Here is a 17,366-nt window from a genome sequence, read left to right on the forward strand (position 1 = left end):
TCTCTCTGTGTGGTGGTCCATCCACTTTAACATATCTCTCTCTGTGGTCCATCCACTTTAACAGATATCTCTCTGTGGTCCATCCACTTTAACAGATCTCTCTCTGTGGTGGTCCATCCACTTTAACAGATATCTTTCTGTGGTCCATCCACTTTAACATATCTCTCTCTGTGGTCCATCCACTTTAACAGATATCTCTCTCTGTGTGGTGGTCCATCCACTTTAACAGATATCTCTCTCTGTGTGGTGGTCCATCCACTTTAACAGATCTCTCTCTCTGTGTGGTGGTCCATCCACTTTAACAGATATCTCTCTCTGTGTGGTCCATCCACTTTAATAGATCTCTCTCTCTGTGGTCCATCCACTTTAATAGATCTCTCTCTCTCTGTGATCCGTCCACTGTAACAGATATCTCTCTCTCTGTTGTCCATCCACTTTAACAGATCTCTCTCTCTGTGGTCCATCCATTTTAACAGATCTCTCTCTGTGGTGGTCCATCCACTTGAACAGATATCTCTCTCTGTGGTCCATCCACTTGAACAGATATCTCTCTCTGTGGTCCGTCCACTTTAACAGATATCTCTCTCTGTGGTCCATCCACTTGAACAGATATCTCTCTCTCTGGTCCGTCCACTTTAACAGATATCTCTATGTGGTCCATCCACTTTAATAGATCTCTCTCACTGTGTGATCCGTCATAACAAACCCAGTGGACCCATTTCGAATCCACTATGTTCCTAGACAACAACTGTACGGTAGCCTTTCCTTCTGTCGTAGGCAGTGTCCCAAATACGCTCCGTTTTGGGACGTAGCTTCTCTCTGTCTCCCAACTTCTTCATCCCTGGTGTCATTCATAATAGACTGGTCAGGCATTTTTTTGGGGGGGGGGATAAAAATTTAAATATAATGTATCAAGTGTGATAAAGCAATATTCACAGATCTTCTTTTGTGCTCAAATGTTGTAGAGTAAAATTCATATAGAAGTCGTGTATTTCGAGAACTAACATTCACATTTTTAAATAAGAATGGACAATAATGATTCACAAAAACTGTGGGAGTTATCCACTATCTTTCAATGTTATCAGAGAACTATGTCAATATCATAATTGTTGCTAATTATTGTCAATATACAAAGTGGTATTTTAGAGATACCACAGCCTTATGTTAAAGAAATGTTTGATATTGTTTTTATTTTTGTTATTGAAAATTTGGCTTTTAAAAAAAAAAGCTTAAAGACCATTTACATTTTGTTTCCCATTTTAAATGCTGTTTTCTTTTGGAGGGGGGGTAAATTATTTTGTATTGTTTTTTTTGTTTTTTTTATGTAAAGTTAGACATCTAATTTCATTTAACTGTAGCAATGTACTGATTAAAACATCCTGGTTATTGTAAACCTAACATTTTAAACTTCATTATTGCTCTAGAAATAGTTTTTGTTACAGTACAAGAGATATGTCGATAGAATAGCTGATATTAATGTAAAGCCTGTCACTTAAATCATGAAATCAATTGATCAATCTTCTTGACAAAGGACTGCCACATCAACTTTTCTTTTGAATTGATATCTGAATTGAAACCTAAACTTGATCAATCCCATGGCGATACCTAGCTCCGGTCCCGGGGTGTTACGTCACGTGTAATGCACTGGACCAGAGCTAGGAGATACACAGCTATCAGGTTTGTGTAGAGGGCAACCTAAATCTGTAACAATCATCTGAAAGTATAGCGTTTCTGTGGGAAATTCAGTTTCAAAAAGGAAAAACAAAAAAAACCAGGCAGTACACAACCCATTTAGGCTTAGGAAGGATCTGCATGGGAGACTGCTATAGTGGTTATCTGTTGGCCCTAGGATAAACCTGTACACAATGTAAATGAATAGAGACACTTGTGAACAGAAATGTATTCATTTTCCCTGGGAATGTGTATCGTTTTATTCAGAATATCAAGAGGCTTGCAACCTCTTCAATTGGAAGAAGGCCTGACTTATGGAAAATGAAAAGTTGTTAGTTAGGCTGGTCTGTAGAAAAAAATCTCTTCTTGGCATTTTTTGGTGACCCTTCTCTGTAATTTACTTTAACCTATTTTGTTACTTAAGGGGGGACTGGGACAGCTATGTTTGGCCTACATGTTAATATTTAGCCTACGTGTACTAGTCTATCACCTGAGTATCTGAGGTGCTACAACTGTAAAGAAAAAAAAGAGTATTGAGGAAAATACCGGGGGAGGGATGAATAGGGGGTCCAAACCCAAACAGATTGTAACCAAATCCATAGTTTGGGCAATTTTTTTATGAAATCTAAATGGTACAAGCTAAGGTGAAAATGTGGCCATTTGTCTCTATGTTTGTACATTGTATGTACAATCATTTCATATTCTAAAAACTGGTCAGAAAAATATAGGAACTAATTGTGATTTTTAGTCTTGCAGAATTATTGTATGTAGTTAGATGATGTGACAAGCTAATATTTATCTAATAAATATGTATTCAGATGATATCTGTATGCCATTGTTTTCTTGTCGTCAGTTATTTTTCTGGATTATAAACCAAGTTGAAGCTGAGGCCCACTCTAGCTCTATACCATATACCTGAGTAGTCAGGAGGACCCAGGATGTGAGTAGATACATGTAACTGCCAAAACGACAACATAAAGTGGATGGGGGGGGCATTGCCATGCTAGCCAAAATAATGGCCTGCCCAGCATTTCTATACGTTACCCTAAGCATTACCTCAGGGGCCACACCTGTGTGGAAGCACCTACTTTCAATGTACTTTGTATCCCTCATTCACTCACGTGTTTCCTTTATTCTGGCAGTTACCTGTATGTCTATTTTTTTTTTTTTATATATAGATAATGTAATGTTAATTATTTGTTAAATATTAACTCTGATGATAATTCATTTTGGTATTGTCCATATATATATGTTGCTTGTTTTTGGTCACAGGTCCAGGAATGGCAGAAGAATTGCAACATTTACCTGGAGCTAACTCTGCAGATACCACTACTGGGTGATTTGAAAAGTCATAGTCAATCGATCAATAATATAATAATACTCTTAGTAAAAAATGTTTATTTTTAATTTACAATCTGTAGGAAACTATGAGAATTGAAAGGTTCAGACCTTTTGTGAAACATCACAGCACAGTTGAAAAATATGTGGCAAATTGAAATCCAATATGGATGGTGTTAAGAGATAGATGGGAGGAGTTGAATGGAGCTGAAGGTTGGGACTAATAACAACAAGATAACTGATGTAAAACGTACGGGGCCTGTAAAATGTATATAGGTTCAGAAATGTTGTGAAACAGCACAGTTAAAAATATGTGGCAAATAGAAATTAAACTGGATGGACATCAGAAATAGATGGTTGAGGTTAGAGGAAGGACAGGAGTAAAAACAAACAAAATATAACTATTGTAAAATAGACTGTGCCTGTAAAATGTAGATAGTATGGACGGTGGCAATTTTAGCATATACATCTTGGTGGGGAAAAGAAAAATAATTGTGGGATGCATGCCAGCAAAGCCACTACACAACACAACACTAAACAATACATTAATTGCACTATAACGGTGACAAACAGTGCCCAAAAACTGTTAGGGCCTACATAAAGCAGTCCCAACAGCAGAGTCCCAACACCTTACCACCGCTACACCTTGGCTATTGGCGGAGCCTTGTCTGGCAGTGGAACAGTTCATTCAGCCTCATTTACTGCCTTTTTAAAAAACAAAGCTGATATGGCTGACTTGCTTTAACAAATGAGTTTCGACTGACAATTGAGATGTACAAACTATGACATAAGGGGACAAGTGGATAAGAGGCAATTCGTAATTTCGATTAAGACATTAATGAGCGAGCGACGACAGACACAGTCAATATAACTATTTGTTCAGCACTTTTGAAGTGTACAGTGACAGAATTCAGAACATGCGATGTTCTTACAGTGTACTCCCTGTACAGTCGTGGCCAAAGGTTTTGAGAAAGACACAAATATTAATTTTCACAAAGTATGCTGCCTCAGTTTGTATGATGGCAATTTTCATATATTCCAGAATGTTATGAAGAGTGATCAGATGAATTGCAATTAATTGCAAAGTGCCATGCAAATGAACTGAATCCTCAAAAAAACATTTCCACTGCATTTCAGCCCTGCCACAAAAGGACCAGCTGACATCAGACTGATATTCTGCAAAAGGTACAGGGATTGGACTGCTGAGGACTGGGGTAAAGACATTTTCTCTGATGAATCCCCTTTCCAATTGTTTGGGGCATCTTGAAAAAAGCTTGTCCGGAGATGACAAGGTGAGCGCTACCAAAAGTCCTGTGTCATGCCAACAGTAAAGCATCCTGAGACCATTCATGTGTGGGGTTGCTTCTCAGCCAAGAGAGTGGGCTCACTCACAATTTTGTCTAAGCACAGCCATGAATAAAGAATGGTACAAACACATCCTTCGAGAGCAACTTCTCCCAACCATCCAGGAACATCCAGGAACAATGCCTTTTCCAGCATGATGGAGCACCTTGCCATAAGGCAAAAGTGATAACTAAGTGGCTAGGGGAACAAAACATAGATATTTTGGGTCCATGGCCAGAAAACTCCCCAGACCTTAATCCCATTGAGAACTTGTGGTCAATCCTCAAGAGGTGGATGGACAAACAAAACCCCACAAATTCTGACAAACTCCAAGCATTGATTATGCAAGAATGGGCTGCCATCAGTCAGGATGTGGCCCAGAAGTTAATTGACAGCATGCCAGGGCAGATTGCAGAGGTCTTGAAAAAGAAGGGTCAACACTGCAAATATTGACTCTTTGCATCAACTTCATGTAATTGTCAATAAAAGCCTTTGACACTTATGAAATGCTTGTAATTATACTTCAGTTTTCCATAGTAACATCTGACAAAAATATCTAAAAACACTGAAGCAGCAAACTTTGTGGAAATTTATATTTGTGTCATTCTCAAAACTTTTGGCCACGACTGTACACTATACTGTATATACAGAAGTATGTGGACTCCCCTTCAAATTAGTGGATTCGGCTATTTCAGCCACACCCGTTGCTGACAGGTGTATAAAATCGAGCACAGAGCCATGCAATCGCCATAGACAAACATGTAATATAGCTTTCTCGTGTTCTTCAAATTTCTATTTCTTGTGTGTTTTTGTTTTACTTGACTTATTTTATAGTATTACGGATATTGAGTCATTGTTGGGAAAGAGCTTGCAAGAAAGACATTTCACTGTATTTGTGCACGTGACAAACTTTAATGAGCAGCACAGAGTCATGGGTCACTGCACACATGGAGTGTGCCTGAAAGTGGGAGTGTCAACAGAAGTGGGAGTGTCAACAGAAGTGGGAGGGTCAACAGAAGTGGGAGGGTCAACAGAAGTGGGAGGATCAACAGAAGTGGGAGGATCAACAGAAGTGAGTGGATGTATGGAAAGCGAATCAGCTAATTGGGCAGATTTTTTTCCCACTCAAGACCGTTTTGCGTGGCTGATTGGGCTGCACGACGAGTCAAGTGTTGACAACTGGCATTTTAGCTAAGCCTAATCCTTTTCCTAACCTTAACCTCATTCACCTAACCTGCTATGTAAACATTAAGCTGACTCGCAATGCACCTAGCTATCCCCTAACCAATAATGGAGCTTTGATGTTAAACCCGTCGCTGTTGATCTACCCACTTATTTTGCCTACGGACACTTTCAGGTACTTGGAGTGTGCCTATCTATACTTGCAGCACAACCCTGATTGCCAGAGAACACAAATGCGCAGCACAGCGAAATGCTGATTCCTAGATAGCATTAATGCGCAGCACAGCGAAATGCTGATTCCTTTAAACACCACACTGCCCTTGATATTCATCTGAACTTCCTCTTTGCCGTCGGCTGTGTATGTAAGTGCCTTGCGTGATAGTTCACTCCATCTCAAGTATATTTTTGTGTTAACACGTTGTGTTGAAATGCTACTTAACGTTTTATCGAGTCGGATAAAGATAATTTCAGGATGTTCGTTGGCGTTTACCGCCGCTCGGATGTATTCTGCTGGCCCGGCAGCCACTAACCCTGTTGTCTACTTTGACATTGCTGCAGACAACCAGTCCCTCGGGAGAGTAACCTTCGAGGTGAGTTCAGCTGTCTTGACCAGGAATTTGATCCGCGAGTTGCGTAGCTATACAAATGTGCTTTCTGATTGTTTAAGGCTCGGCTTTTGAGATAACGGGTAGCCTTATCCATTGGTATCATGAGGTGCACTAGGAATGGAGTAGGCTACTTTGACAACATGCTGCAACTTGTAACCAACGTGAAGTACACTCAGTTGGCGTTAAAACGCAATGAATTAACATGCCAACTCTGCAACCTTACTGTCGGTCTATTGTATTAACGCTGCATGCAACAGACTATATAACAACGGACTATATCACAACGGACTAGACTATATCATAACCAATCCTATTTTTATTTTGCAGCTGAATGCTGATGTGGTGCCAAAAACAGCAGGTATAGTAGGGGGGGGACGATTCAAAATGCAATAATGTGACATCATCCTTTGTATTCATAGTCAACTTCCTGTTGTGATGGGTAAACAAAACTTTTTGTTTTGTTTTTGTCCCTCAGAGAACTTCAGAGTCCTGTGCACAGGAGAAAATGGTTTTGGCTACAAGGGGTCTGTCTTCCACAGAGTCATCCCTCAGTTCATGTGCCAGGTAGCTAGGCCTAGTTACTGTTAAGGGTTATGTCATTGAATGGACTTTCTTTGTTTGTTTTTTTTGTTGAAATTATATATCCCAATTATCTTTTCACATTTATTGGGGTAAAGCATGACCCCTCTCTGTTTCACAGGGGTAAAGCATGACCCCTCTCTGTTTCACAGGGGTAAAGCATGACCCCTCTCTCTCTGTCTCTTTGTCTCTCTCTCTCTCTCTGTCTTTCACAGGCCTATGCTCGACCCCTCTAAATGTGTCTCTATTCATCTCTATAGGGAGGAGACTTTACTAATCACAATGGAACTGGAGGGAAATCGATCTATGGAACCAAATTCGAAGATGAGAACTTCAAGCTGAAGCACACAGGAGCTGGTAATTATTAATTCCCCTTTTTGGTAAATAGTGTGCATAAAAATATTATTTCCTCTCAACCCTTAGGTGGCAGCATTGCACTGCCCATATTTCAATGAGAGCTTAACAGCATAATGAACCCAATGTGGTCTAGCAGGATGATTCATTATTTTGGGTTAACACAGCCATAAGGAATCAATTGACCAAATATTGCTTTTCTTTGTGATTTGATGAAAGGTAATTAAGCAGTGCCTCATGTTGATGTTTTAGATCAGGGCTGTTCAATCCTGATCCTAGAGGGCCACTTCTGGTTTTCATTCTCTCCAAATCAGGGAGTGATTCACACCTGGGACACTAGGGGTGTGGTATTAACTACCAGGTAGAAGCAAAAAAACAGAACCTTAATTCAACAGCCCTGTTTTAGATCATTAACTTAATATTGTCATAGTAACTCTCCTTACCCAAATGCAACGTGTCTTGTCTTCAGCTGTGCAGTATCTCAGCTAACAGGCGTCACTTAGTTACATAATGTAATGTGCTGTTTCTTTGTCCATTTAGGCATTTTGTCAATGGCCAACGCTGGGCCCAACACCAATGGCTCTCAGTTCTTCATCTGCACCGACAAGACAGAGTGGTACGTACAGACAGACATACCTTTCAAGACAGGGTGGTATGTACAGACAGACATGCCTTTCAAGACAGGGTGGTATGTACAGACAGACAGACCTTTCAAGACAGGGTGGTACGTACAGACAGACATGCCTTTCAAGACAGAGTGGTACGTACAGACAGACATACCTTTCAAGACAGGGTGGTACGTACAGACAGACATGCCTTTCAAGACAGAGTGGTACGTACAGACAGACATACCTTTCAAGACAGAGTGGTACGTACAGACAGACATACCTTTCAAGACAGAGTGGTACGTACAGACAGACATACCTTTCAAGACAGAGTGGTACGTACAGACAGACAGACATACCTTTCAAGACAGAGTGGTACGTACAGACAGACAGACACCTTACTAGGGCAAACCATTGCCCATAGTAGAGCTGGGACGATAAACTGAAAACATTTTACTGATATTATTATGTACAGTAATTATCCTATACTAGAGAAATGTGAAGTTTGAAATATATCTGCTAATTTAGACAATTGATAACTACGATGTTCAAAGTAGTAGAAATTCAGGGCGTACCAAAGTAACTGAGGTGCACGTTGATAGATGTATCGTTTTGTTCATCATTGTGTTAAATCAGTCAATTTATGGTGCTGTGGATTTTCCGCCATATTGCTCAGCTCTTGCTCATAGTCATTAAGAGTCTGAGAGTAGAACTGCTGATTTAGGATCAGTTCTGCCTTTTAGATCATAAACAACAAATATTATATTGACTGGATCAGCACTCCAACACTGAGACGTTTCATGAATACAGTGCTTACCCATACCATTATGACTCTGTTGCCAATCCGGGGCAGTGATAATAAACATTTTTCTCTTTTTTTTAAAACATTTTTCTCCTCTCTCTCAGGTTGGATGGCAAGCATGTTGTGTTTGGCAGTGTGACCGAGGGACTGGATGTGATCAGGAAAGTGGAGTCGTTCGGATCCCGTTCTGGGCGTACATCCAAGAGGATCACCATCGCAGACTGTGGAGAGCTTAAGTAGCCTTGGACCGGCCAAATGGCACCTTATTCCCTATATAGTGCACACCTTTGGACCAGAGCCTAAATAGTGCACTATAGAGGGAACTGGTATGGAGTCGGTGTGATGGTTTCTAAACCCCTGCTACTGTGATTTCAATGTGAAATGATCTACTGTTTACAATACAGACTGGAACATAGGCTGTGTTTACACAGGCAGCCCAATTTTATTGGTAAAAGATCTGAGCTCATTGATCAAAATAGCAATTATTAGCAAAAGATCAGAATAGAACTGCGTCTTTAAACATATCAATTGTGTCTGTATGGCATGTTGACAAGTGTTTGTTTTTTTCAGGGATATTATGTCAAACACTGTTTTTAGTGGGGAAAGGGAAAGTTAGACTTATTCTGTGGTTGATCTTTTCGATAAAGTTTTCAACCACCCACTTACTGGGCCAGTGCTAAGCTAACTCATTCAATGTGAACGTATCCAATAAACCAGTTGATGCCTGTGCGTATGCCTCAGTTAACCAGTTTGTCTAAATTCTTTTTTTTTTTTAAAGACAATGATTCTGGAAAGCCTATAATGTTTTGTAACAGGGACTGCAGTAACATCTGGAATAAACGTCATACACTTTTACATAACGTCAGATGGTTTTTGGCATTTGTGTGTTTTCTTCGCCTTCATACATTTCTTGCTCCAGCACATTTTCACAAGTAAATTCTGGCAGTGTTGTGCCAGGACAACAACCTCTCCCTCAATGTGACCAAGACAGAGGAGCTGATCGTGGACTACAGGAAAAGGCGGGCCGAACAGGCCCCCATTAACATCAATGGGGCTGTAGTGGAGCGGGTCGAGAGTTTCAAGTTCCTTTGTGTCTACATCACCAACAAACTATCATGGTCCAAACATACCAAGACAGTTGTGAAGAGGGCACGACAAAACCTATTCTCCCTCAGGAGACTGAAAAGATTTGGCATGGGTCCGCAAATCCTCAAAGCTCTACAGCTGCACCATCGAGAGCATCCTGACCGGTTGCATCACCGCCTGGTACGGCAACTGCTTGACATCTGACCGCAAGGCGCTACAGAGGATACTACGTATGGCCCAGTACATCGCTGGGGCCAAGCTTCCTGCCATCCAGGACCTATATAATAGGCAGTGTCAGAGGAAAGGGATAAAATTGTCAGACTCCAGTCACCCAAGTCATAGACTGCTGAACAATTAATCAAATGGCCACCGGACTATTTACATTTTTTGTAGTTTATTTGGTAAATGTTTTCTTAAACAGTGCAGTTCAAAAAGAGTTAAGGGCTTGTAAGTAAGCATTTCACGGTAAGGTCTACACTTGTATTCGGCACGTGACGAAGTTTGATTTGAAATTCAGAACTGACATACCACAAGTAAGAGCAGGACATTCTAGAAAGTTACACCACATCAAAGTTAAGATCATTGATATAAAATGAATAGTGAAGCGTGTAGTTATGAGCATTAACACGAGACTTGTTCCATTCATTCACAAAGCAATCAGTCAAAGACCATGATCCACGTTATTGTAGAGATGAATGTTTTCATTTCTCGTTGAGGGACATGAGCTTGGCTCTGTCTTCCATTGCACTGATGATCTTATGTCCTGTGTGACCCTCCTCCTTGACCCGAACCAGGGACCCTCTGAACACATTGCCAGTAGTCGCCCATGAAGCATCGTTACCCATCGCTCCACAAACGCCACGACCCTTTGCCGAGCAAGAGAAACCGACTTCAAGGTCTCAGCGCGAGTGACATCACCGATTGAAACACTACTAGCGTGCACAGCTGATGAGCTAGCCAGTTATATCAGAAACAACCATTTTGTTTTCGGCTGGTTCTGATTAATATTTGTATTTATTATGGATCTCAATTAGTTCCTGCCAAGGCAGCAGCTACTCTGCCTGGGGTTTATTATGAATCCCCATTAGTTCCTGCCAAGGCAGCAGCTACTCTGCCTGGGGTTTATTATGAATCCCCATTAGTTCCTGCAAAGGCAGCAGCTACTCTTCCTGGGGTTTATTATGGATCCCCATTAGTTCCTGCCAAGGCAGCAGCTACTCTTCCTGGGGTTTATTATGGATCCCCATTAGTTCCTGCCAAGGCAGCAGCTACTCTTCCTGGGGTTTATTATGGATCCCCATTAGTTCCTGCCAAGGCAGCAGCTACTCTGCCTGGGGTTTATTATGAATCCCCATTAGTTCCTGCCAAGGCAGCAGCTACTCTTCCTGGGGTTTATTATGGATCCCCATTAGTTCCTGCCAAGGCAGCAGCTACTCTTCCTGGGGTTTATTATGGATCCCCATTAGTTCCTGCCAAGGCAGCAGCTACTCTTCCTGGGGTTTATTATGGATCCCCATTAGTTCCTGCCAAGGCAGCAGCTACTCTTCCTGGGGTTTATTATGGATCCCCATTAGTTCCTGCCAAGCCAGCAGCTACTCTTCCTGGGGGTTATTATGGATCCCCATTAGTTCCTGCCAAGGCAGCAGCTACTCTCCCTGGAGTTATTATGGATCCCCATTAGTTCCGGCCAAGGCAGCAGCTATTCTTCCTGTGGTTTATTATGGATCCCCATTAGTTCCTGCCTAGTTAGTAGCTACTCTTCCTGGGGTTTATTATGGATCCCCATTAGTTCCTGCCAAGGCAGCAGCTACTCTTCCTGGGGTCCAGCAAAATTAAGGCAGTTTATACAATTATGATGAGAAGATTCAGTAGCTTATCGGGCTATGTCTGAATGGAAAATGTTTTTGTTATTTTGTAGTGGGAAAGACGTGAGTAAAGTACGTCGGAATAAAATGGCATGACAGGCCTGACGGAAACCGCAAATTGATCGGTGAATTTTTACAAATTTGACAAAACAAAATCTGCTAGACATACTTCGATATGGTTATTATATAATATAATATTATATCAACCCTTGTGCATAAAGGCATTTCCATCATCTCTCCCATAATTGATTTTACCGGCACAAAAAGTTCCAACCTTGTCTAGCAGATTTTGTTTTGTCAACATTTGGATAGTTTAGCCTACTGTTTCCATCAGGCCTGTCTGTTTACTTTTCTCACTTAAAAAGGTTAGATGGAAACCTGGTTAATGACAGATATTCAATCTGTGTTATAAACTGGAAGAAAACTAAATTATACAACAAATTTGATCTATTTAAACATTTGAATACAAATATCCCTCAAAGTACAACAGAAACCCTGTTTCAAATCGACTAAGAGCAAACAAGGCACATTGTGCTGTTGGTTTAAAGAGTTGTATAACCCTTCACAGTTCCATTATAACACCTTCACAGTTCCATTAGAACACCTTCACAGTTCCATTAGAGCATTCCCATTTCTACAGTACATCTACATTTGAGGCCATAGCCTGGTCCCAGATCTGTTCTCTCTATAGCCTGGTCCCAGATCTGGTGTCTCCTTCTATAGCCTGGTTCCAGATCTGTTGTCTCCTTCTATAGCCTGGTCCCATATCTGTTGTCTCCTTCTATAGCCTGGTCCCAGATCTGGTGTCTCCTTCTATAGCCTGGTCCCAGATCTGTTGTCTCCTTCTATAGCCTGGTCCCAGATCTGTTGTCTCCTTCTATAGCCTGGTCCCAGATCTGTTGTCTCCTTCTATAGCCTGGTCCCAGATTGGGTGTCTCCTATAGCTTGGTCCCAGATCTGTTTGTGCTTTTGCCAATTGTTGTCGTATGTCATTGTCAAGCCAATGATTTGGCATGATGGCACAAACAACAGACTTGCCACAAACAGACTGGCCACACACACACACCAACTGATTAATGGACTGCTGAGTGTATCTTTTTTTCTATTGCTTTGTTTGCTCTTTTCCATATTATGTCTATCTCTGATAAGCTACCCAGGAAAGGGCTGAAAATAGCCCATATTAACATATGTAGCCTTAGAAATAAGGTTCATGAAATCAACAACTTGCTAACATCAGATAACATTCATATATTAGCCATTTCTGAGACTCACTTAGATAATTCATTTGATGATTCAGCATTAGCAATACAATGATTTAACATCTATAGAAGAGACAGAAGTGCTTATGGGGGAGGTGTTGCTGTCTATATTCAGAGCCATATCCCTGTAATGCTTAGAGAAGATCTTATGTCAAGTGTTGTTGAAGTGTTGTGGTTGCAGGTTCACTTGGCACATCTAAAGCCTTTTCTTTTGGGGTGTTGCTATAGGCCACCAAGTGCTAACAGTCAGTATCTAAATAATATGTGGGAAATGCTTGATAGTTTATGTGATGTAAACAGAGAGGTCTACTTTCTTGGGGACCTGATTATTGACTGGTTTTCATCAAGCTGTCCGCTCAAGAGGAAGCTTCTTACTGTAACCAGTGCCTGTAATCTGGTTCAGGTTATTAATCAACCTACCGGGGTGTTTACAAACACTACAGGAACAAGATCATCCACATGTATTGATCACATTTTTACTAATATTGTAGAACTTTATTCTAAAGCTGTATCCGTACCCATGCAGTGATCACAATACAGTGGCTATATCCAGGAAAGCCAAAGTTCCAACAGCTGGGCCTAAAACAGTGTATAAGAGATCATACAAAAGATTTTGCTGTGACTCTTATGTGGATGATGTTAAAAATATTTGTTGGTTTGATGTGATGAGGAGCATCCAGACGCTGCACTTGATGAATTTATTAAATTGCTTCTTCCAATTATTGATAAACATAAACCTGTTAAGAAACTGACTTTTAGAACTGTTAAGGCTCCACGGATTGATGAGGAATTGAAAAACTGTATGGTTGAAAGAGATGGGGCAAAAGGAGTGGCTAATAAATCTGGCTGCACGTCTGACTGGCTGACTAACTGCAAATTGAGAAATGATGTGACTAAACTCAAAAAGAAGAAGAAGAAACTGTATTATGATGCCAAGATCAATGATATAAAGAATGATGGAAGAAAAACTTTTTAGTACTTTAAATGAAATGATGGGCAGAAAGACAAATTCAACTCCATCTTTCATCGAATCAGATGGCTTATTCATCACAAAACCATTTGATGTTGCCAATTATTTTAATGATTACCTCATTGACAAAGTGGTCAAACTTAGGCAGGAAATGCCAACAACGAACAGTGAGCCATCGTATTCATGCATAAAAAAAAACGAATAATGAATGAAAAGCATTGCAAGTTTGAATTTTGTAAAGTTAGTGTGGGAGAGGTGGAAAAATTATTGTTATCGATCAATAATGACAAACCTCCTGGCATTGACAACTTAGATGGAAAGCTACTGAGGATGGTAGCTGACTCTATAGCCACCACACTTTCAGCATGCTTATAGAGAAGGGCACTCAACATATACTGCACTGACACAAATGACTGATTGCTTGCTTGAAAGAAATTGATAATAAGTAGTACTGTTAGATTTCAGTGCAGCCTTTGATATTATTGACCATAACCTGTTGTTGAAAAAACTTGTGTGTTATGGCTTTTCAACCTCTGCTATATCGTGGATTCAGAGCTATCTATCTAATAGTGCTCAAAGGGTTTTCTTTAATGGAAGCTTCTCTAATGTCAAACAGCAGCTCTCTAGGCCCTCTACTCTTTTCTATTTTACCAATGACCTGCCACTGGCATTAAACAAAGCATGGGTTTCCATGTTTGCGGATGATTCAACCATATACGCATCAGCAACCACAGCTAATGAAGTCACTGAAACCCTTAACAAAGAGTTGCAGTCTGTTTTGGAATGGGTGGCCAGTAATAACCTGGTCCTGAACATCTCTAAAACTATGAACATTGTATTTGGTACAAATCCTTCCTTAAGTTCTAGACCTCAGCTGAATCTGGTAATGAATGGTGTGGATGTTGAACACGTTGAGGAGACTAAATTACTTGGTGTTGCCTTAGATTGTAAACATATAGATTCAATGGTTGTAAAGATGGGGAGAGATCTGTCCGTAATAAAGAGATGCTCTGCTTTTTTGACACCACACTCCAAAAAGCAAGTTCTAGTTTTGTCTATTCTTGATTATTGTCCAGTGTTGTGGTCCAGTGCTGCAAGGAAAGACCTAGTTAAGCTGCAGCTGGCCCAGAACAGAGCGGCACGTTTTGCTCTTCATTGTAATCAGAGGGCTGATATAAATACTATGCATGCCAATCTCTTGGCTAAGAGTTGAGGAGAGACTGACTGCATCACTTCTTGTTTTAGTAAGAAACAATGTGTTGGAAATCCCAAATTGTTTGCATAGTCTACTTACACACAGATCTGACACAAACACTTACCCCACCAGACATGCCACCAGGGGTCTTTTCATAGTGCCCAAATCCAGAACAAATTCAAGAAAGCGTACAGTATTATACAGAGCCCTTTTTGCATGGAACTTCCATCTCATATTTCTCAAATAAACAGTGAACCTGGTTTAAAAAAACAGATAAAGCAACACCTCACAGCACAACGCCTCCCACCTATTTGACCTAGATAGTTTGTGTCTATGCATTGATATGTGTGTAGTTCTGTCCTTGAGCTGTTCTCGTCTGTTGATGTTCTGTATTATGTCATGTTTCATGTTTTGTGTGGACCCCAGCCCAGGAAGAGTAGCTACTGCTTTTGCAACAACTAATGGGGATCCTGATAAAATACCAAATATGATCACTTATCTCTAGTTAAACTTCCTTCCAATCCAAACATTCAGGAAGTAATGCATGCACATGTAACCTATCGTTTAACTATGTATACATTCAGGAAGTAAAGCATACACATGTAAACTATCCTGTAACTGTAGGTACATTCAGGAAGTAAAGCATACACATGTAACCTATCCTATAACTGTAGGAACATTCAGGAAGTAAAGTATACACATGTAACCTATCCTGTAACTGTAGGTACATTCAGGAAGTAAAGTATACACACGTAACCTGTCCTATAACTGTAGGAACATTCAGGAAGTAAAGTATACACATGTAACCTATCCTATAACTGTAGGTACATTCAGGAAGTAAAGTATACACATGTAACCTATCCTGTAACTGTAGGTACATTCAGGAAGTAAAGTATACACATGTAACCTATCCTATAACTGTAGGAACATTCAGGAAGTAAAGCATACACATGTAACCTATCCTATAACTGTAGGAACATTCAGGAAGTAAAGCATAAACATGTAACCTATCCTATAACTGTAAAATCATTCGTTCTACTAGGTGGGCGGTAATGATCATGTCAACAAAGAGAATAGACACTGCAGCATTAAAAATAGTTTTATTTCATATAGCACTGTGGTGAATAACTATCTAGTTTTTGGTGCGAAAAGAGGCTATAATATAATTATATAAGCCAATTTGCATTTATAATACCATTAGAGCTCCAATATTACATTGGGTTTAACAAAAACTCTCGTAAAATACATCTTTGGAATGGTAACATAGATACCGTCCACAATAAGCACATATTTTCATAGATAACAATATATAAGGCACTTACTCGTTAATGCAAATAAGATATTCCTCCTACAAAATAATCAACAAAACCATTATAATGATTTTTCATTAAGGATATTCAAAAAAGTATGTACCATCCTTTAATACCGATACTAATTATACAGATTATACTAATACAGATTATACTAATTATATAGATTATACAGATTATACTAATACAGATTATACTAATTATACAGATTATACTAATACATATTCTACTAATTATACAGATTATACTAATACAGATTATACTAATTATACAGATTATACTAATTATACTAATAATTATACATGAATATTTCCTTCTTACTAGATAGTTGTTGCATATTACAAACAAAATCACAGTTCAGAAAACCTATATTTTTCCATTAATTATTTCTGTAAAATACATCATAACAGAAAGCAGACTTATCAAAGGAACCCATTTAAAAATGTTTAGAAAATAATATTCCAATAACAAATGCAGGAAAGGTGGTGTTTAAAATAGAAATATTAACTGTATGATTGACAGGATCTAAAATAAGAGTTATGAGTCAACTTGAATGAATCAATGAAGACGAATAATCAATGAATTGATTAAAATGAATCGTGCAGTTGTTTGGTTCTGTTTTCATAAAGGTATTGCACAGAAACGTTTCTGTCAGACAACACCCAGAATACATACTATTGTACAGTGCCTTCAGAAAATATTCAGACCCCTTGAATTTTTCCACATTTTGTTATGTTAGAACCTTATTCTAAAATGTATTAAATAGTTTTTTCCCTCATCAATCTACACACAATACCCCATAATGACAAAGAAAAAAGTGTTTTAGACATTTTTGCTAATTCATAAAAAAATATTTAAAAAATGAAATATCACATTTACATACAGTGGGGGAAAAAAGTATTTGATCCCCTGCTGATTTTGTACGTTTGCCCACTGACAAAGAAAGGATCAGTCTATAATTTTAATGGTAGGTTTATTTGAACAGTGAGAGACAGAATAACAGCAAAAAAATCCAGAAAAACGCATGTCAAAAATGTTATAAAATGATTTGCATTTTAATGAGGGAAATAAGTATTCAATTTTGAGTCTCATAGCAAAGGGTCTGAATACTTATGTAAATAAGGTATCTGTTTTTTATTTTTAATACATTTGCAAAAATGCAAAAAAAAAGCAACACATTTTTTTTTAAACCTGTTTT

The 17,366-nt window shown here is 39.3% G+C and overlaps 1 protein-coding gene across 1 annotated transcript; it reads left to right on the top strand.

The window, feature by feature from the left end:
- Nucleotides 1-5,843: 5,843 nt before the first annotated feature.
- On the top strand, nt 5,844-9,348 carry LOC115155613 (peptidyl-prolyl cis-trans isomerase A). Its single transcript, XM_029702399.1, has 6 exons — nt 5,844-6,125; nt 6,471-6,501; nt 6,619-6,707; nt 6,983-7,079; nt 7,617-7,692; nt 8,588-9,348. Exons 1-6 carry the CDS (start codon nt 5,964-5,966, stop codon nt 8,721-8,723), a joined length of 591 nt encoding a protein of 196 aa, XP_029558259.1. The 5' UTR covers nt 5,844-5,963; the 3' UTR covers nt 8,724-9,348.
- The last annotated feature ends 8,018 nt before the right edge of the window (nt 9,349-17,366 follow it).

This window comes from Salmo trutta, chromosome 2 (assembly GCF_901001165.1).
Source record: "Salmo trutta chromosome 2, fSalTru1.1, whole genome shotgun sequence".
In the NCBI taxonomy this organism is placed as follows: Eukaryota; Metazoa; Chordata; class Actinopteri; order Salmoniformes; family Salmonidae; genus Salmo; species Salmo trutta.